At 50.5% G+C, this 20134-nt stretch overlaps 1 protein-coding gene across 2 annotated transcripts in view; it reads right to left on the bottom strand.

Annotated features, from left to right (window-relative positions):
• The window catches only part of LRSAM1 (leucine rich repeat and sterile alpha motif containing 1), a 52509-nt gene that overhangs the window by 11583 nt on the left and 20792 nt on the right, over positions 1 to 20134 (bottom strand). For both annotated transcript variants that reach the window (XM_054500029.2, XM_063650333.1), the window contains exons 11-20: positions 18578 to 18708; positions 13583 to 13612; positions 13039 to 13161; positions 12564 to 12703; positions 11340 to 11384; positions 9541 to 9611; positions 6713 to 6812; positions 4790 to 4877; positions 3055 to 3129; positions 1263 to 1343 (exon numbers count right to left, since the gene is read on the bottom strand). In XM_054500029.2, coding sequence (XP_054356004.1) covers positions 1263 to 1343; positions 3055 to 3129; positions 4790 to 4877; positions 6713 to 6812; positions 9541 to 9611; positions 11340 to 11384; positions 12564 to 12703; positions 13039 to 13161; positions 13583 to 13612; positions 18578 to 18708 — 884 coding nt within the window. The remainder of the gene's footprint in view (positions 1 to 1262; positions 1344 to 3054; positions 3130 to 4789; positions 4878 to 6712; positions 6813 to 9540; positions 9612 to 11339; positions 11385 to 12563; positions 12704 to 13038; positions 13162 to 13582; positions 13613 to 18577; positions 18709 to 20134) is intronic.

Raw genomic sequence — 20134 nt, 5'->3', positions numbered from 1 at the left:
CATCAAACAAAAGAAATGACAAGCCACAGGTGCCTGCCTTTGGTCTCCCAGACAACAGAGCACATGGGCAGAAGCAAATGGCGGGGAGTGGTGTGGGGCCCCACACAAATGGAGGTGCGTGCAAACCAGAGCCTGGGGTCCCTGCTTCACTCCCGCGCCTGCTCTTGGAAACCCCATGGGGGCCCCGACAGCCAGAGCCCTGCCACACTTGTGGGCAGGGACTAGGGCACCCGCCAGGCATGATGGCCACAGCTTCTCTGAGAGCAGCCCCAGTCCCCTCATCTCTGGAGATCATTTCAAGGCTCACAAAGGGCTTTCCCTTGCTAGCTCAGCCTTCTTCGATGGCCTGATGGCACAGGCTGGGCCTGGAGGACCGCTGCCATCTTATGGAGTAGGGGAAGAAGGCCTGGAGGAGCAGAGGCCTGTCTAAGGGCACACAGCACACCTGCGGTGCACCTGAGACCAGGGATCCGGACCCCAGACCCTTCACTGCACTGAGGAGTCCATGGGATGGCTTGAGACTTCTCCACTGAGAACAGACACAGGGACAGTGACAGACCGAAGGCTCTGCTCAAACTCCTGGCACAGGCACATGTCCTCACACACCACCCCATCCAGCCCTCCGTCTGCAGCTGGAGAGGCTGAGGTTCAGAGAGGGGAAAGGGCTGCCTCTCCTTCCCCACCTGCCAAAGTTGCACAGCAGGGCTGTGCCGGGTCACACCTGGCTCCCAGGCATCCAGTCCAGGACGCCAGCTGCCAGTCCCTGCTGCCCTCTCATCTGTGTGGGCAAGACTCTCGGGCTGGCGCCCCAGAGATGCTGCCTGCAGGGAGTTACACAGATGTGGCTGGGCTCTCTCCTCCAGACAACCCGGGACACCCAAAAGCTCCAGCCCTGGAGGATGTCTGCCCGGGGGCCTAAAGCACGGCCTACAGAGAGAGACAGGAGCTCAGCGGCAGGCCCGCACCCAGCACAGGAAACGCAGTGATGGAGATGGAGCGGGGGAGCCTTGGCAATGAAACCCTCCTTCCTCTGACCCTCCTGCCTCGCAACAGGCTGACCACCTCTAACCTTGGCCTGCACTGGGCCTTCTGGGGCTGAGGGGTGTTCTCTGGTGTCACAGCCACAGAGGAGCTCTGCCCTCTGTCTGCTGGGGAAGCCCTTGACTCTCAGGGGCTGGTGAGTGGCTGCCAGGGGCTGGGAGGGAGCACCAGGTAGGGGTCTCACCACGTGAAGGAGGGCAGGGGCAGGGAGCCCTACATACCTGGAGTGTCTCTGTGTCCAGGGACTTCCTCTTTAACTCCAGCTGTGTCAGCTGCAATAACTCAGTTTCTATTAGCTTAATCTAAACAGAAGACGAGACAGGGGTTTTTTTTACTCACATTAACCACAGTTCAGTTTTGTGCTGCTACTCTCTGGTGACCAAGTGGGTCTAAGAAGCCTTTCTGGGGAGGCTGAGGAGGCTCTGGAATGAGGGGAACCTGCAGGCCTGGGAACCTCATCAGGGGGCTTGAACAAGAATTCATTCCTTCACGGCCTCGCGTTCCTGGGGTCATGGACGTGCTTGTTGTGGCCAAAATCGTTTACCAAGAGGCCAGCACAGGATCTGTCCTAGAGTGCGCACAGGATAAAGGCTTGTGCAGTGGAGAGGGGGCTTTCCTTGGGGATTCAGGCCAGAGTAAAGCACAGACAGAGCTATCACCCAGCCTCCTGCTGGTCAAGTTCTCTTGTCCCTTGCATCGCTGTTGCAGGGGAGAGCAGAGGGTAATGGAAGTGACTGAGTAACAGTGGTAGTAGTAGCTGGTATGTCTTGAGCACCTACTATGTGCCAGGCCTGTGCTGCACACTTGATGTATCATATTTCATCAATTTTCTGGCTGTTAGGAGGTATTATTGTCTCCATTTTATAGACAAGAAAACTGAGGCTCAGAGAGGTTGTCACTTGCCCAAGGACACAGAGCAGGAAAGGGAGAGATCCCTTTCTCTGGGATGCCCCAGCTCAGGGTTTAAGGGCAACAGCTGACCTGGTCAAAACCATCTGCAGTGAGAATGTCGGGGGCCCTCGCACACTCTCCAGGGTGTGTCTAGGGGATTTTAGCCCTGGGCGGGGGTGGGGGTCAGACCCCGCAGCCAGTACTCCTCTATCCTGTGCCCATGACCCTGTGATCCTCATCGCTAAGTCCCTATGACACCACCAACCCCTGGTCAGAGGAATGAGCTTCATGTCCGGCAATGTGGAATTGAAATTAAAGAGGGAAATTAAAAAGGTAAATTGGTCCAAAAAAAAAAGAAAGAGAGAAAGAAAAATAGAGAAAGAAAGAAAAAAACCATGCAAAAATGCAAAATTCAGTGTGCTGAACATGATGCAGGAGCGCTCCCATAGCCTGACACTCACTTCAGCCCCAGCCCCAGCCCCAGCCCCAGCCCCACTTCACAGGCGGTGGCCACCAGGCCACATAGGTGGGCTTGCCCAAGGACAGCTCAAAGGTCAGCAGCCGGCCTGTGGGGGGAGGGGGAGGGTATCTTGTCACGTGAGGGAGGGTCTACGAGGAGGACCGCCTCCTCCTGGGCCGAGGTCACTTTTCAGCAGGCATCAGGACCACGGTGGCTCACAGCTTCCCCTGCCCTCTTCTGGGGGAAATACTATATGCCCCCGAGACTCCTCTGTCTGTCTGAGCTGTAGGAGCGCTGGGGCCTGCACTGGCTGCTTTTCCCAGTGGGGAAGTCCTGCCTGGAGCACGGACAGCAGAGGCAGCCGGAGCAGTCAAAGCCACACATCAGCACCGCCCTCCCTGGCCCAGGCGTGGTGGAGACCCGCCTCGCTGGCAAGACCCTTGCCAGACCCTGGAATAGGAGGCCTCTAGGCACCCTCCCAGCAGCTCCGACTCAAGGCTGGGAGCAAAGGAAGGTTCTGAGGGCAAGGCCTCGACCTCTTGCTGGGCTAGCAAGCCAAGGAGCTGGGGTTCAAACCTCAACTGCTGCAACCTGCTGCCCTGGAGGGCCACTCTGCAAGTCTCTGAGAGGTCAGGTCCAGGGACCACAGCCCCAGTGCTCACCTGGCTCCTGATCTGCCGATGCATCAGGTCTTTCTTCACCTGGAGTGCCTCGAACGCAGCCTTCTGCATCGTGCTCTGCAACACAGACCACCAGTCCTCAGCAGGGGCCATGCCCAAACTTTTCCCTGCAGCCCCATCCCTGTGAAAAGAAAAAGCTGTATACAAAGCACCTTAACGGATAGGTTTTTTCTGAGAGAGGGAGAAGATGTCACCTCACTTGTGTAAACCTTAAGATGATACTAGGGGCTCACTTCGGGCGGCCTCTACTTGATGCACTACCGGCATCACACCCTGAGTTTCCACCACAGTGGACCATGGGGGTGCTTTTACTGCCCCACTTCACAGATGGGGAGTGACACTCAGAGGCATGAATCAGCGGCGCTGGGACACACACCAAGCCTATCCAGCTCCCGAGCCCCACTTAACCACAAGGCAGATGCCTCCTCTGAGAAATGGAGAATTTTCCTTAGACAAGCTCCACAGATACTAAGTCAAACCATTTTAGAACAGAGATTGAAATTAGGGAGAAAGGAGCAGGGTGGGATGACAAACACGCAGAGAACAGGGGAGAAAGGCGAGGGAAGAAGGGAGGCAGTGGCGAGACTCCCACTGGGCTGCAGGAAAGAGCCGAACAGGCTGGTGGCTCATGTCTATAATCCCAGCACTTTGGGAGGCCGAGGCAGGAGGATTGCTTGAGCCCAGGAGTTTGAGACCAGCCTGGGCAACATAGGGAGACTCTGTCTCTATAAAAAATAAAGGCATGGTGGCCCTACAGTCTCAGCTACTCAGGAGGCAAAGGTGGGAGGATTGTTTGAGCCCAGGAGTTTGAGGCTGCAGTGAACTGTGATCACATCATTTCACTCATCCTGGGCAACAGAGCAAGACCTTGTCTTAAAAAAAAAGAAAAGAAAAAAAAGAAAAGAAAAAGCTAAACAGGCCGAGCACGGTGTCTGATGCCTGTAAATCCAGCACTTTGGGAGGCCAAGGTGGGTGGATCAGCTGAGGTCAGGAGTTCGAGACCAGCCTGGCCAACGTGGCAAAACCCCGTCTCTACTAAAAATACAAAAATTAGTTGGGGGTGTTGGTGGGCGCCTGTAATCCTAGCTACTTGGGAGGCTGAGGCAGGAAAATCACTTGAACCTGGGAGACAGAGGTTGCAGTGAGCTGAGATCACACCACTGCACTCCAAACTGGGCAACAAGAGGGAAACTCCATCTCAAAAAAAGAAAACAAAAACGCTAAACAGAGTAATATGGACACCGAAGGAGAGGAGGTCACAGGGGCCCTTTGTTTCATCCACTCAAGGGCCCTGCCAGGCACCTCCTGAGCACCGCAGAGATGGAAGAGTAGATAGCAGCACAGCAGGTCTGGACATGAGAAGAGGCCAGAGGTCCCACAGCGTCCTCTGTGGCCTGACCTCCATGGTGTGGTCACCATCACCTCCCGCCACTTAAGTCCTTCCAATGGAGCCCCCTACACAGGATGAGGGTAGGAGCCTCCCAGAGAGCAGGTGGAGGTGCTTCTGTGGATTTTAGTGACCAGAAGACCATACCCCGGGCCCCCCACTCAGCCTCTCTCTATCCCTCACCCTGATCACTTGTACACTTCTATGGTCACAAACCTCTGTGGTCCCACATGCTGTCTAGGAAGGGCTCTGTGTGGAGCTCTGCGCTCTGCCCTGGCTCCTGAACCTCCCTCCCGAGCCCCCACCCTCAGGCCCTGGGCGAGGGCTCACCTCCTGCAGGATCTGGCTGATGGCTTTGTTCTGATCCATTTGCTGCCACGACAGAATCTGCTGGAATCGTTCATCCATTTCGGCCATGCTGCCAGAAAGACATCAAATTCATTCATTCTTGGAACGTTTCCCGAGCACCTACTATGTGCCAGGCCCCTTGGAAGAGATCAACATAACCATTTCTTCAGTGGACCACACTCATGGAGTACCTGCTGGGAGCCGGGCCCTGGGTGGGCCACAGACACTGAGTCTGTCTGAATCCCTTGGCCTGGAGGGAAGGGGATCGAGTTGGGAGCTGGGAGAGAGACGCTTCCAGGTCCTCTCACCCAACCCGCCACCAGAATCCCCTCCACAGCACCCCCCGGAAGTGGATGCCTGCCTCTGCCCAGCCACCTCCATGGGTGGGGAGCTCCTGACTCCCATGGGTGGTAAGCCACCGAAGTGTGACAAAGCTGTCCTTCCCGGCATTCTCACCCTGGGCAGGGAGCAGGGAGCAGCCCTTGATTTGGGCACAAGAACCTGCAGCCTCACGTATGTCTGTGCTTTGGCACCATCTTGTTTGTTTGTTTTTGAGGCAGAGTCTTGCTCTGTCACCTGGGCTGGAGTGCAGTGGTGTGATCGTGGCTCACTGCAACCTCCACTTCCCAGGTTCAAGCAATTTTCCTGCCTTAGTCTCCCAAGTAGCTGAGATTACAGGCGCCCACTGCTATGTTTGGCTAATTTTTTGTATTTTTAGTATAGACGGGGTTTTACCATGTTGGCCAGGCTGGTCTCGAACTCCTGACCTCAGGTGATCCACCCAACTCGGCCTCCCAAAGTGCTGGGATTACAGATGTGAGCCACTGCGCCCAGCCACCATCTTGGTTTTGTTTATTTCATAATAGCAATTATTTTTTTCCAGTGAGGTCCCTGCTTCACAACAATAGCAAGTATTTATTGGACCTTTATGCCCTAGAGATTATGCTCATCAACACTCATCAAATTCTCCACCAACTCTACAGGTAGGTACTATGATTTACCTGATAAGGAATTTGAAGCCCAGGGAAGGAAAGAGACTCGCCTGAGACCTCACGGTTAGTAAGCAGAAGTGGGACCTGGATCCAGGTCTGTTTGACCCCTGAGCTTGCAACTCCTAAGCACAGTGTCACATATCAGGACGGGGGGAGAAATTCCCACATCTGCAGGGACCCAGGGGAGGCCCGCACAGTCCAGGTGCCCTGGAGGGTGGCAGCTGTGCCAGCCACCTGCATGGGAGGAGAAACAGGGCATCCAGGGCTGCTGGCCTGTCCCTGTCTGGGGCTCCTGAGCACTGACTGAGTTTTCCCCACTGGCTCTGTTGGGCACCTGTGGAACCTCTAACAAACCCACAGTGCCCAGTGAGCACAGGGAGCCGGACCCCAGAACGGCCATCAGCATGAAAGCAACCCCTTCACTTATCCCTCCAGGGCATCCCACCCCCAACTGTGGGGGTCCTCAGACACTGACGAGTGTACCACAGTCAAGAGCACACCCCTCCCCTCTGCCGGGCTCAAATCCTGGCTCCACCACCTGCTGGCTGTGCTTCCTTGGGTGCGTTATACAGTTTCTCAGAACCTGAGTTGCGATTGTGAAATGGGGCTAATAACAATACAGTCCCTCCTAAAATCAATCAGCGAATGCGGTTCATCGCTTAGCCGAGTGCCTGCCACACAGGGAGTGCACAAGAAATGGGAGTGACTGTTACCACTTTAACACAGCCCAATGCTGAATCATGGATCCGGCTAGAAAACTCAGGAAGAGCAGCCATCACTTGCCCCTAACAGCAGAGCAGAGGCTGGGGTGGCCCAGGGCGGGAGGTTTAGTGTCCAGCTCTCATCCCACGGTCTTGGGTCCTGAGCCAGCTCCCCCAGCTCCCTCACCTGGGACTCCTCTTCCTTACCTTACCTGGAACAGGCCTGCTGGACCAAGTTCTGCCTCTGAGATTCGTAGGCCATCTGGATGAGCCGGTTCTTACAGCTCTCAGTCAGCATCTGCTGCATGGCGGCTGCGGGAACATGAGGTGGGGACAGCTGAGTGGGGTGGCTGCTCCTGGGGCGCCTGGGCAGGGAGGCAGCAGGGATTTCCACGGGAACTGAGGAAAAGGCCTTGAGGCCTCACCTGGTTACCTACCTGATAGTCACCTTAAAAAACCCTTTGTTCCTTTTCGTTTTGTTTTGTTTTTTGAGATGCAGTCTCACTCTGTCACCCAGGCTGGAGTGCAGTGGTGCGATTTCAGCTCACTGCAAGCTCTGCCTCCCAGGTTCATGCCATTCTCCTCCTCAGCCTCCCGAGTAACTAGGACTACAGGGGCCCGCCACCACGCCCGGCTAATTTTTTGTATTATTAATAGAAACAGGGTTTCACTGTGTTAGCCAGGATGGTCTCGATCTCTTGACCTCGTGATCCGCCCGCCTTGGCCTCCCAAAGTGCTGGGATTACAGGTGTGAGCCACTGCGCCCAGCCTGTTCTTTTTAACTATAAAAGCAACGTATGCTTGGAAGGCTAATTGTAAAACACCGAATAGCACATACATAAAATCTCCTGTGATCTTGTCATCCAGAAATATTATTCTATTTTGATATATATTCTTCTAGTCAATTTTTATGCATTTAGGAATTAAAAAAATTAAAATAGGCCAGGCGTGGTGGCTTATGCCTGTAATCCCGGCACTTTGGGAAGCCAAGGCAGGTGGATCACCTGAGGTCAGGAGTTTGAGACCAGCCTGGCCAACATGGCGAAACTGTGTCTGTACTAAAAATACAAAAATTAGCCGGGCATGGTGGCAGGTGCCTGTAATCCAAGCTACTTGGGAGTCTGAGGCAGGAGAATCGCTTGAACCCGGAAGGCAGAGGTTGCAGTGAGCTGAGATCATGCCACTGCACTCCAGCCTGGGCAACAGAGCAAGACCCTATCTCAAAAAAAAAAAAAAAGAAAGAAAAATCAAAAAATTAAAATAATTGAAAGAAGGAACTAGAATAGATATTTGCACACACAAATTTGTAGCATTATTCATAACAGTCAAAAAGTGGAAACAACCCAAATACCCACTGATAGATGAATGGATAAAGAAAATGTAGAGGCTGGACATGGCGGCTCACACCTGTAATATAAGCACTTATGGGAGGCCAAGGTGGGAGGACTGCTTGAGCCCAGGAGTTTGAGACTGGCCTGGGCAACAGAGTGAGAACCTATCTCAAAAAAAAAAAAAAAAAAATTAGCCAGGTGAGGTGGCGTGTGTCTGTAGTCCCCACTACTTGGGAGGCTGTAGTGGGAGGATTGCTTGAGCCCAGAAGGTGGAGGCTGCAGTGAGCATGGTCACACTACTGCCCTCCAGCCTGGTGACAGAGCAAGGAAAAAAGAAAGAAAGAAAATGTGGCATATACAGGAAATGCAACGTTATTTAGTATTAAAAAGGAAGAAAATTTTTCCCTGGTGGGCCAGTGTTTAGAAATAAAGAAACAGGAAAAAAAAAAAAAGGGAAAGAAATTCAAACACATGCTACAACATGGATGAACCCGAGGACATTATGCTAAGTGAAATACGGTAGACACAAAAGGAGAAATATTGTATGATTCCACATATAGGAGGTACTTACAACAGTCAGATCCATACACAGAAAGTAGAATGTTGATTCCCAGGGGCTGAGGGGAGCGGGGCACGGGGAGTTAGTGTTTACTAGGGACAGTTTCAGTTGAGGAAGATGAAAAAGTTCTGGCGACGGATGGTGGTGGCAGTTGTACAACAATAATGCCACAGAACTAATATATTTTAAAATGAAGGCCAGGCACGGTGGCTCACGCCTGTAATACCAGCACTTCAGGAGGTCGAGGCAGGCGATCACTTGAGGTCAGGAGTTCAAGACCAGTCTGGCCAACATGGCAAAACCCCGTCTCTACTAAAAATACAAAAATTAGCCTGGTGTGGTGGTGTGCATCTGTGATCCTAGCTACTCGGAGGCTGAGGCAGGAAAATCGCTTAAACCTGGGAGGCGGAGGTTGCAGTGAGCCAAGATCGCACCACGGTACTCCCGCCTGAGCGACAGAGCGAGACTTTGTCTCAAAACATAAATAAAATAAAATAAAATAAAGTGATCAAGACGGTAAAGTTTACATGGTGCATATTTTACAATTAAAAAAATGAAAATGGTATCATCCCACTTCCCACTTTTTATGAACACTCCCCATGATAACATGCTAATGGGATGCTAATACTGCAGAGTGCCACAGCACATGGATCACCAACATTTATTTAAACAATCCTTTATTTGGGGGCGTTTGGACTTTCTTTTTTTTTTTTTTTTTTTTTTTGAGAAATGGTTGTGCTGTGTTACCCAGGCTGGAGTGCAGTAGTGTGATCACAGCTCACTGCAGCCTTGAACTCCTGGGCTCATGTGATCCTCCAGCCTCAGCTTCCTAAAGCGCTGGGATTACAGGCATGAGCCCCGACACCTGGCCCATTTCCTCCATTTTATAGCTAAGAAAACCGAGGCTTGGAAAAGTTGGGGAGCAGTGAGCAGTAATGTCCCTAAGGTCACATGGTGGGTGTCTGAACTGGGACTCTGCATCCACATCTAGGCTGACGCCAGAGCCTGTGCTCCATGGCAGGACTTGACTGCCCTTCTCGAGGGCTAACACTCAGGGCCCTCCATGTGTGGCCAACAGAGGGAGGGCCATCCACCCTGCCAGCCCAGCCAGCAGGCAGCATGCTCACGAGCTCCCCATCCCGAAACTCACAGGCAACCTCACGTCGCCGCAGGTTCTCAGTCTCCTCCTGGGTTATGGACATCAACTGTTCCATTCTTATTCTAGAAAAAAATCCGTCCATTCATTCAGCAAATTTAACATTTCCAACAGGGAATCCCAGCAGATGAACACCACCTCCTCCAGGAAGGCCTCCTTGATTTGGCAACCTACACCTGGATGGGCTCTCTGGATGCCTACCACATCACAAGCAACCCTTGGGGCCCTGTTCACCTTCAGCCTATAGTTTAAGTATCTTGTGTAAAAAGATGGACACTCCCTTAGAAAATGGGCAAAAGAAGCAAATAGCCAATGCTGAAATTCAAGTGATCAATAAACATCTGGAAAGATGCTTAACATTAGTGGCAACTAAAGAAAGTAAAATCTTTTCACCTACTCGGCTGGTTGACATTAAGAAAACTGGTAACTGCTGGTGATGGTGATGGTGGTGGAGAAATGGGCACTTTCCTACACTGCTAAGAGGAGTGTAAACTGGCAGAATGTTTTTGGGAAGGTAAGTTGGCACCTAGCAAAATGTTCTTTAAATATTTCCTTCACAAATAGTCACATGGCCGGGTGCGGTGGCTCACACCTGTAATCCCAGCACTTTGGGAGCCTGAGGCGGGCAGATGACTTGAGGTCAGGGGTTTGAGACCAGCCTGGCCAACATGGTGAAACCCCATCTCTACTAAAAATACAAAAATCAGCCGGACCTGGTGGTATGTGCCTGTAGTCCCGCTACTCGGGATGCTGAGGCAGGAGAATCACTTGAACCTGGGAGGTGGAGTTTGCAGTGAGCCGAGATCGCGCCACTGCACTCCAGACTGGGTGACAGAATGAGACTCTGTCTCAAAAAAAAAAAAAAAAAAAGATACACTAAAAATTCTGCTATAAATATAGCCTGTCACTTTTTCCATTAGCAATATGTTATGTTTTCCCTTAATGAGAAATATTATTCAATAAGACATTTAATGGCTGCAGGTTATTCCTCCGTACATAATTTATGTAAACTAAATAATTTTTCTTTCCAGAAATGTAGATTTTTTTCTGAAAATTTTTTTTTTTTAGCTGCAACCACAGATGCCTGCCACCACTCCTGGCTAAGTTTTGATTTCTAGTAGAGACAGGGTTTTGCCATGTTGGCCAGGATGGTCTCGAACTCCTGACCTCAAGTGATCCGCCCACCTCGGCCTCCCAAAGTGCTGGGATTACAGATGTGAGCCACTGCACCTGGCCTGAACTTTTTATACTAGGAAAATAGTTGGACATTATATATCTAGCCTTATTCGTGTCTCTGAATGTTTTTCAGGAGTGTACATGTTTTAATGAACTTGAAGGCAATGATTCTTTGTAATCAAATATCGTCTAAGGAGGTGAATCTCCTTATAGCTTTAGGGAAATGTCCTGGCATAATCCTCTGGAGAATCACAAGACATTCTCTCCTCAAAGCTGCCCTCCTCAGCCAGGCGCGGTGGCTCACTCCTGCAATCCCAGCACTTTGGGAGGCCGAGGCGGGCAGATCACAAGGTCAGGATATCAAGACCATCCTGGCCAACATGTTGAAACCCCGTCTTTACTAAAATACAAAAAATTAGCTGGTGGTGGTATGCGCCTGTAGTCCCAGCTACTCAGGAGGTTGAGGCAGGGGAATCACTTGGACCTGGGTGCTGGGGGTTGCAGTGAGCCGAGACTGCACCACTGCACTCCAGCCTGGTGACAATGCAAGACTCCATCTCAAAAAAAAAAAAAAAAAAAAAAAAAAAAATGCTGCCCTCCCCTGGAAGAACACTTACCTTTCATTTTCCAGTGATTTCAAAATCTCGGAGCTTTTCTTTTGTCTGTGGAGAAAATCATAAAAGGTCCCGGCAGTCACCAGCAGGCCTGTTTCCTGTCTCACCGCGTTAGCTGTGCAGAGGGGCTTAGGAAATGGACTGGGGGCACCTTAGCTCCACCATCTAGGAGCTCTGGGTTCTTAGCCAGTTACTGAAACCACTCAAGTCCCAGGTTTCCTCACCTATGAAATTAGAAGAATAAAAAAACCCAGCTGGGCACGGTGGCTCACATCTGTAATCCCAGCACTTTGGGAGGCTGAAGTGGATAGATCACTTGAGGTCAGGAGTTTGAGACCAGCCTCGTCAACATGGAGAAACCCTGTCTCTACAAAAATTAGCCAGGCGTGGTGGTGCAAGCCTGTAGTCCCAGCTCCTTGGGAGGCTGAGGCAAGAGAATTGCTTGAACCTGGGAGGAGGAGGTTGCAGTGAGCCGAGATCGCACCACTGCACTCCAGCCTCAGTGACACAGCGAGACACTGTCTCAAACAAAACAAAACGAAAACAACCCAGCTTCTTGGTGCATTTGTAAAGAGTTAATCAGGAAATAGATGTAACAAGCTTGGCACATAAGAAGCACCCAACAAGTGATCGGTTTCCTGAACTCATGCAGGTACTTTTGAAACTGACAGGTGAGGGAGGAACAAGTGATTCAGGGTTAGAAAAAGGAGGCCTGGAAGCAGCAGGGCATATGGCTAGAGCCTGTTTCTGGAATCATCCTGCAGTGGACCCCCTCACTAGACTTCTCAGGCTTTTCTGGCACCATGTCTCCCCAGCCCCATCAAGATCCGCTCTTAGTAGCTCCTACTTTGCACAGGGTTTGTTAAGGCAAATCTCACTACAGGTGAATAGCTGACCTCAGTGCAACGGGTTACGTAGAACCCAAAATACTGGAGCAGGGTGTGATCCCAACTATCTTGTCAAACCCACTCACTTTATAGATGGGAAGCTTGGGGCCCAGTGGGGAAACACTTGCCCAAGGCCACAGGCCCAATCTGGTAGCAGTCTCATGCTAAGAAACCAGACTTTGTAATGCCTAGGTCAGATTCTTTTCTCTGTACGCTGGTGCCAGTTGAAGCACCCAGACTGGATCCTGACAAGGGAAGCCCAGGGCAGGGGCAGAGGCGGCTCCTCAGGGGACTGCATGGGGAAGGACTCTGGGGCTGGGGCCGAGGAGCACAGCCCAACCTCTGATTGTCCCGCAACAGCTTCTGGATCCGGCTGGAGATGTTCTGTTCCGTCTGCTTCAGCTGTTCCTGCAGCCGCTGCCGCTCTGCGTCGAGCTGGCGCTGGCGCTCACTCAGGCCCTGCTCTAGCCGGGACTGCTCCTGCAGCAGGAGGTAGGGATCCTGAGCCCCTGGGACCCCCTCAGATGCCGTGAGGGGTACTGACTGGGGTTAGGAGGCTGGCTTTCCCACGCTGCCTTGCCAGTCCTTTCTGTGTGACCTCGGGCCAGCTCCTCCCAGTAGGCTACAGAGTGTCCATCTGCACACGGGGAGGCTGGGCTGGGTGATCTTTAAGGGCCCTCCCAGGTGCTGGGGGACAGAAGGAAGTGACAGCTTCATCCTACTGCCTTTCCACATCCCAGGGACCTTGGCCCAAGCCAGGAGGCCACTGGCTGGGGGGTGCAGCCAGGCTGGACCCTAGCAGGCGGCTCACAAACCTCCTTGACCGTCTGAAGGATCTCATCCTTCTGGCTGCTGCTCTGCTGAAGGAGCTGGGCGTGCTCCCGCTGCCCCAGTTCCAGGCGCCGTTCAAACTCGAGTTTCTCCAGCATCTTCTGTTCCTGCAAGACACAGATCCTGGTGACTGCCAGCACAGGCCCTGGGGGAGTTAGAACACAGAAGTGGGGAGAATCCACCCCTCAACACTGACAGTGCAGGCTCCAGGTCTTCATGCTGAGCAACCCCCACTCCCCTCCAGGGCCCAACTGTAATATAACAAGCCGTTCACAGGAAGAGGCTAGTAGTCTAGAGCCTGGTGCTGGGCTCAACCCCTCTGAGCCTCGGTCTCTGCACCTGTCCCATGGGTGCTCTACCACCCACCTGAGGCACGTGAGGATGCAGCAGACCGTGTGTGTAAGAGGAAGGCATTACTGTGACCTCTAATTCTGAGCTGGGAAGAAGTCATTTTCTCAAATATTTTACGAGTTGAGTTGAGATCTTTAATAAGAAAAGAGTGACAGAAGGGTAAAGGCATTTTCTTACCTTCCTCTTCTCATAGTCTGAGAACCTGTTCTGGGAGGAAAAAAAGACAGTGGTCAAGAGAGGGTGGCAGCAGTGGTTCTCCCTGGCATGGGCACCAGGAATCCCCGGGCGGCCTGATGTTATACAGACTCTGGCCCACCCCAGACCACTGCCTCAGAATGGTGGGGTCGGGGGAAGAGGGGATCCGTATTGATCAAGGGCACCAGGTGGTTCCAGTGGACACCTGGTGAGAACCCCTGGGCTGCCACTGTGTGCATGGCACCGTAGGAGGGGGCTCTTCAAGCCAGTTCTGGGATGCAGCCCTAAGCAGGGATGGTGGTCTGAAGAGCAGAGCAGGAAATGGGATATCTGATGCCCATGGATGTCTGTCTAACACACCTACAGCACCCAGTTCCGGTCCACCAAAATACTCACAATGCACAAAGGTGTGGCTACAACTTCCTGCAGAATTATTCAAAAGAGCCAAAACACTGGAAATAACTCACACATCTATCAATGTCTGTCCATAAGTCACGGTGCATCCATACGGTGGACTATTACACAACTGCCAATGGGGCGAATGCATGAGACCCCTCACCTGTGTGTAGCACGATTCTACTTTTGCAAAAACATCATCAAGAAAACTCAACTCTGAGCATATGGGTGAAGGTATTGAGTCAAAGGTCAAGAAGGACAGTCATTAATCAGTCAACGATGACTACCTCCAGGCAACGGGAGTGTAGGGTGGAAGGGTTGACATTCACTTGGTTTGTAATTGTCTGTATTGTTTAAATTTATAACAAGGAGCAGGTATTAAACATCAATAATGTAATTATTGGTGTTTAATTAATTAATTATTGATGTAATTAAACATCAATACATACATACACAAGAGTTAGTTGTTTTTTTTAAGACAGAGTATCACTCTTGTTGTCCAGGCTAGAGTGCAGTGGCGTGATCTCGGCTCACTGCAACCTCCACCTCCCGGGTTCAAGCAATTCTCCTGCCTCGGCCTCCTGAGTAGCTGGGATCACAGGCATCCGCCACCACATCCAGCTGATTTTTTGTATTTTTAGTAGAGACAGGGTTTCACCATGTTGGCCAAGCTGGTCTCGAACTCCTGACCTCAGGTGATCCACTTGCCTCAGCCTCCCAAAGTGCTGGGATTATAGGCATGAGCCACCGCGCCTGGCCCACACAGTTTTTTCTTTGAGATGGAGTCTCACTCTTGCCCACGCTGGAGTGCAGTGGCACGATCTCAGCTCACTGCAGCCTTGACCTCCTGGGCTCTAGTGATCCTCCCACCTTAGCCTCCTAAGTAGCTGAGACTGCAAGCACGCATCACCATGCCTGGCTAATTTTTTGTATTTTTGGTAGAGACAAGGTCTTGCTATGTTATCCAGGATGGTCTCAAACTCCTGAGCTCAAGCATCCGCCCGACTCGGCCTCCCAAAGTGCTGGGATTACAGGCACAAGCCACTGCGCCCGGAACACAAGTATTTTTTTAATGGTCCTTCTATTTAGTTATCCTGCTCAGAGAACAGGATCAGTCTCTGAATTATAAAAGCAGCAACCTATAAATAGGATTTTTCCTATACCAATGGTAGGAATATAATTTTAAAATTAATCTTCAATTATACAGATGACATCTCAATATATTCTCCTTGTAAAAGTTTGAAACATGGTATAAAAAACCTAAAGCACCTACTAACCACTCCAGCCTAACCCTGGTTCCCCTCCCATCCCACACCTCCTGTCAGGTGTAATTGTCATTATCAGGCCCAAGGCATGCACCTGTACATATATAATTTGTGACTTTGGGAAAGAAATATATTTGTATTTGTGTGCATATATAAACATATTTTTAAATCAAGTATAATCTATTTACTGTAATTCACCCAATATAAGTGAACAATTCTATGAATCTTTATATATGCATAGAGTTCTGTAACCTCTAAACACAGTCAAGATAGAAAACAATTCTGGCCAGGCGCGGTGGCTCACGCCTGTAATCCCAGCACTTTGGGAGGCTGAGGCAGGTGGATCACTTGAGTTCAGGAGTTCCAGACCAGACTGGCCGACATGGTGAAACCCCATCTCTACTAACAAAATGCAAAACTTAGCCAGGCGTGGTGGTAGGCGCCTGTAATCCCAGCTACTCAGGAGGCTAAGGCAGGAGAATCGCTTGAACCTGAGAGGAAGAGGTTGCAATGAGCTGAGATCACGCCACTGCACTCTGGCCTGGGCGACAGAGTGAGACTCTGTCTCAAAAAGAAAAAAGAAAACAATTCCATAACCCTCGAAAATTCACTCATGCCACTTCATCATCAAATCCTCTTCCCACTCCAGCCACTGTCAACTACCTATCTGTTTCCTTTTTTTGTTTTGAGTTTTTTCTTTCTTTTTTGAGACAGGGTCTAGTTCTGTTACTCAGGATGGGGTGCGTGGCGTAATCTTGGCTCACTGCAAACTCCAACCTCCTGAGCTTAAGCCATCCTCCCACCTTAGCCTCCCTAGTAGCAGGGACCACAGGCACATGCCACCATGCCTGGCTAATTTTTTTGTATTTTTTGTAGAGACAGGGTCTCGCCACATTGCCCAGGCTGGTGCTGATTGAGTTTTCTTTTTAAACATAAGAATGGAAATAGACTAGCCCATCCTGTTCTGCAATCTGCCCTTTTCACTAATCCTTGCGTCCCGGCGAGCCGAGGCTCTAATGCTCCATCTCATGGTGTGCACATGACCCAGGGGCAGCCCCTTCTCACTGACAAACATTTGGGGGGCATCCAATACTACAAATAAGGCTGCAATAAACACTCCTGCAAATGTCTCCTCATGCAAGCATTTCTCTTGGGTATACATTGAGAAGGAAAACTTCTGGATCATGGGCTGTGCCCATGAAAATTTTTGACATCTGGCAGGTGTAGTGGCTCACACCTCTAAATCCCAGCACTTTGGGAGGCCGAGGTGGGTGGATCACTTGAGGTCAGGAGTTCGTGACTAGCCTGGCCAACATGGCAAAACCCCGTCTCTACTAAAAATACAAAATTAGCCGGGCATGGTGGTGCATGCCTGTAATCCCAGCTACTTGGGAGGCTGAGGCAGGAGAATTGCTTGAACCTGGGAGGCGGAGGTTGCAGTGAGCTGAGATTGCACCACTGCACTCCAGCCTGGGCAACAGAGTGAGACTCTGTCTCAAAATAAATATATAAATAATGAAATTTTTTTTTGACATCTACTGTCAAATTATCCTCCAAAGTAGTGATACCAATTTTCTCTCCCAAGAGCAGTTTATGAGGACACCTGTTTACCCACACTCTGGCCAACAGAAATTGTCATGTCAAAATGTGTGCCAATCTTGAGGAAGGAAATGGTATTTCAATGTTGTTTTAACTTACATGCCTCTCCTCTGATTACCAGCAAAGTTGGCATTTTTAAATGTTTATTTGTTTGTTTGAGACAGAGTCTCACTCTGTCACCTGGACAGGCTGGAGTGCAGTGGCGCAATCTCAGCTCACTGCAACCTCCACCTTCTGGATTCAAGTGATTCTTGTGCCTCAGCCTCCCGAGTAGCTGGGATTACAGGTGCACGCCACCATGCCTGGCTAAGTTTTGCATTTTCAGTAGAGACAGGGTTTTACTACGTTGACCAAGCTGGTCTCAAACTCCTGGCCTCAAGTGATCCACCTGCCTCGGCCTCCCAATATTTTTTCTATTGGGATAGTTTTCTTCCTACTGATTGGAACGACTTCTTTCTGTGCTCAATCTATGAATCCTTTAGCAAGTGACAGTGTTGCAAATATTTTCTGAGAACATGAGCTGGCACAATTTTCCCACATAGCCTTCTCCTCCCTCTCTAATTCTTGTTGAACTGTAAAATAATAATAATAATAATAATATCCCAAATGCATTCCCAGCAGCAGTGGAAAACGGGAAAGGGTGGCATCTAGGAACCAGAGATTAAGAGTCAGTGGAAGATATGAAGCCAAACGCCCAGCAGCTGGCACTCCTGCCTGGTGATGGCCTCCCCCATCCATCGGCCAGCAGAGGACCCTGGATCGTGAGCCTTGGGGATGGGGGCAGAGGGTGCACCCAGGCTAATGTGGCAAACCCTTTGAGCTTCCTCCTCTGTGTCGTCCTGTGCTAGCTTATCGCCAGGACCTGACAGGGCCAGCGTGTCACTGGTGCTCACACATGTGCCTGTCTGACTCCTTCACTAGACCCAGAGCATGGTGGGTGTGTGTCCCAGACAGTGAGTAGCATTTGATCCAGAAGTATTTGCTGAGAGATAGCAATGAACATTACAGACACAATCCCTGTTCTCACAAAGCTTCATTCAGCAGGGGAGACAGACATGAGACAGATCATTTCCCATAGAGTTCCTCATCAATTTAGCGCTGTGATAAGTGCTACCAAGGAACTGTGCAGGGCACTCTGAGAACACACAACAGGAGACCTGACCTCGACTGGAGCTTCTCAGAGGATGTAATGTTTAAACTGAGAACTGAAGGAGGCTGAGCATGGTGGCTCATGCCTATAATCCCAGCACTTTGGGAGTCTGAGGCAGGAGGATCACTTGAGCCCAGAAGGTTAAGGCTGCAGTGAGCTATGATCACACCACTGCACTCCAGCCTGGGTGACAGAGCAAGACCCTGTCTCAAAAAAAGGAAAAAAAAAAAAAAAAAAAGAACTGAAGGATAAGATAAGTGAGTGAGGAGACTCCAGACAGAGGGAGCTGCTTGTTCAAAGGCCCTGAAGAGGGAAGAATCGTGGTTAGTTCAGGGAACAGACAGCAGCAGGGCACAGCTTGTGCTTGGCAAGCTGGTGGGATGAGGCTGCCACAGCAGGCCTTGAAAAAGCAGTTCAATTCATCAGGAGGCCAGTTCTAGTTCTATGGAGGAATCTGGGAGCTGCAGCTCTGAACCACCGCCCCCTTCCATTCCCAGCTCCCTCAACACACACACACGCACACGCGCACACACACACGTATGCGTGCAGCAGGCTGGCTTGTCTTACCTGCCACTCTAAGTCCTCCCTTGAGAATCTGTCCGTGGGCCCATCAGGGCTGTCCCGAGAGTTCTCGATTCCATCTTGCTCCAGAACTGGCAGCAAGTACTGAGAAGGGGGGTAGTATTCCAGCCCTGACTCTGTAAGAGAGGGGACACAAGCTGACCAGGAGGGAGGAGACAGCTGAGGTACCCAGAGACACCCGCTCCTACTTCCAGGGCAGCCGGCCCCACCCTGACTCAGCCACTGCCCTCCTCTTCCCTAGCCTGGGCGCTCTGCGTTTTTCACCAGTCCTAGCCCTGGGCCTGGAATGTGGCAGGTGCTCAGTAAATGTCAGTGGAGTGAGTCAATGGGTACTGGCTACACCTTCCACCTCTTTACCATCCAAGTGAGAATGAGGTGATGAAAAAGCCTGAGATAATAAGTGAAACCTGCGTCCTAGATCCAGCTCTACCAATAATTCCCTGAATGTGAGACCTTGGGCAAGATGCTTTCCTTCTCTGGCCATGTGTAGTTTTGCCTGTAAAATTTCAAAGGGTTCATACCTTAGACTCACTTCCTATTTGGTTGTTCGTCTTTTTCCTGTTGATTTGTAGGTGCTCTTTATATATTGTAGTTAATAACCTTAGGTCTATAATATGTTGTAACTATCTTCTTCCAGGTGGTAACTGGTCTTTTAACTTTGATGATGGTGTCCTTCCGGGGTAAACAAGTTGTAAGTTTTGATGTACTCAAAGTTATCTTTTTTCCCCTCATGGGAAGGATACAGTCACGTCACAAGAAATACTAAAAATGGGCAGGAGACGTATGAAAAATACTCACAGAATCAAGGAAGTGACATTAGAATAATAATGGGCTCTCTTGTTATCCATCCGATTAGCAGACTCTTTAAGAAAATACTGCGTGTTATGCAGGTTGTGAAGGGGGAGAGAGGTCCTTCCAGCCACTCCTCATGGGATGGAGACTGGTGGGACCTCTTCCCAGGCACCCTAGGGTGCTCATGCCCTCTCACTCACCCTAGGGGAAAGTGCACACGGTAACAGAGAGGTGTCGGTTCAAATGTTTAGAACAGCAGGAAACTGGAAATGCCCTCCAAGTTCACCACACGGATGGCTACGAAGCTACGGGTGCCACCACATGAAATCCTGTGACCAGTTTAAGGGGACATTCAAACCATATTATGAGACAGGAAAATACCCAAGACTTTTCTTGAGAGAAAAAAAAGCAAGGCATAGAATTACATCATGATATCTTTTATGGTTTCTTTAATGTTTATTTTTATTTATTTATTTATTTATTTATTGAGATAGAGTCTCGCTCTGTCACCCGGGCTGGAGTGCAGTGGTGTAATCTCGGCTCACTGTAACCTCCGCCTCCCGGGTTTAAGCGATTCTCCTGCCTCAGCCTCCTGAGTAGCTGGGATTACAGGCACGCACCACCACACCCAGCTAATTTTGTATTTTTAGTAGAGACAGGGTTTCCGCATGTTGGTAAGGGTGGTCTTGAACTCCTGACCTCAGGTGATCCGCCAGCCTTGGTCTCCCAAAGTTATGGGATTATAGGCGT

This window comes from Pongo pygmaeus, chromosome 13 (genome assembly GCF_028885625.2).
Source record: "Pongo pygmaeus isolate AG05252 chromosome 13, NHGRI_mPonPyg2-v2.0_pri, whole genome shotgun sequence".
Taxonomy (NCBI): Eukaryota; Metazoa; Chordata; class Mammalia; order Primates; family Hominidae; genus Pongo; species Pongo pygmaeus.
The sequence above is the reverse complement of the archived record's forward strand: the minus strand, read 5'-3'. Positions and strand labels throughout refer to the sequence as shown.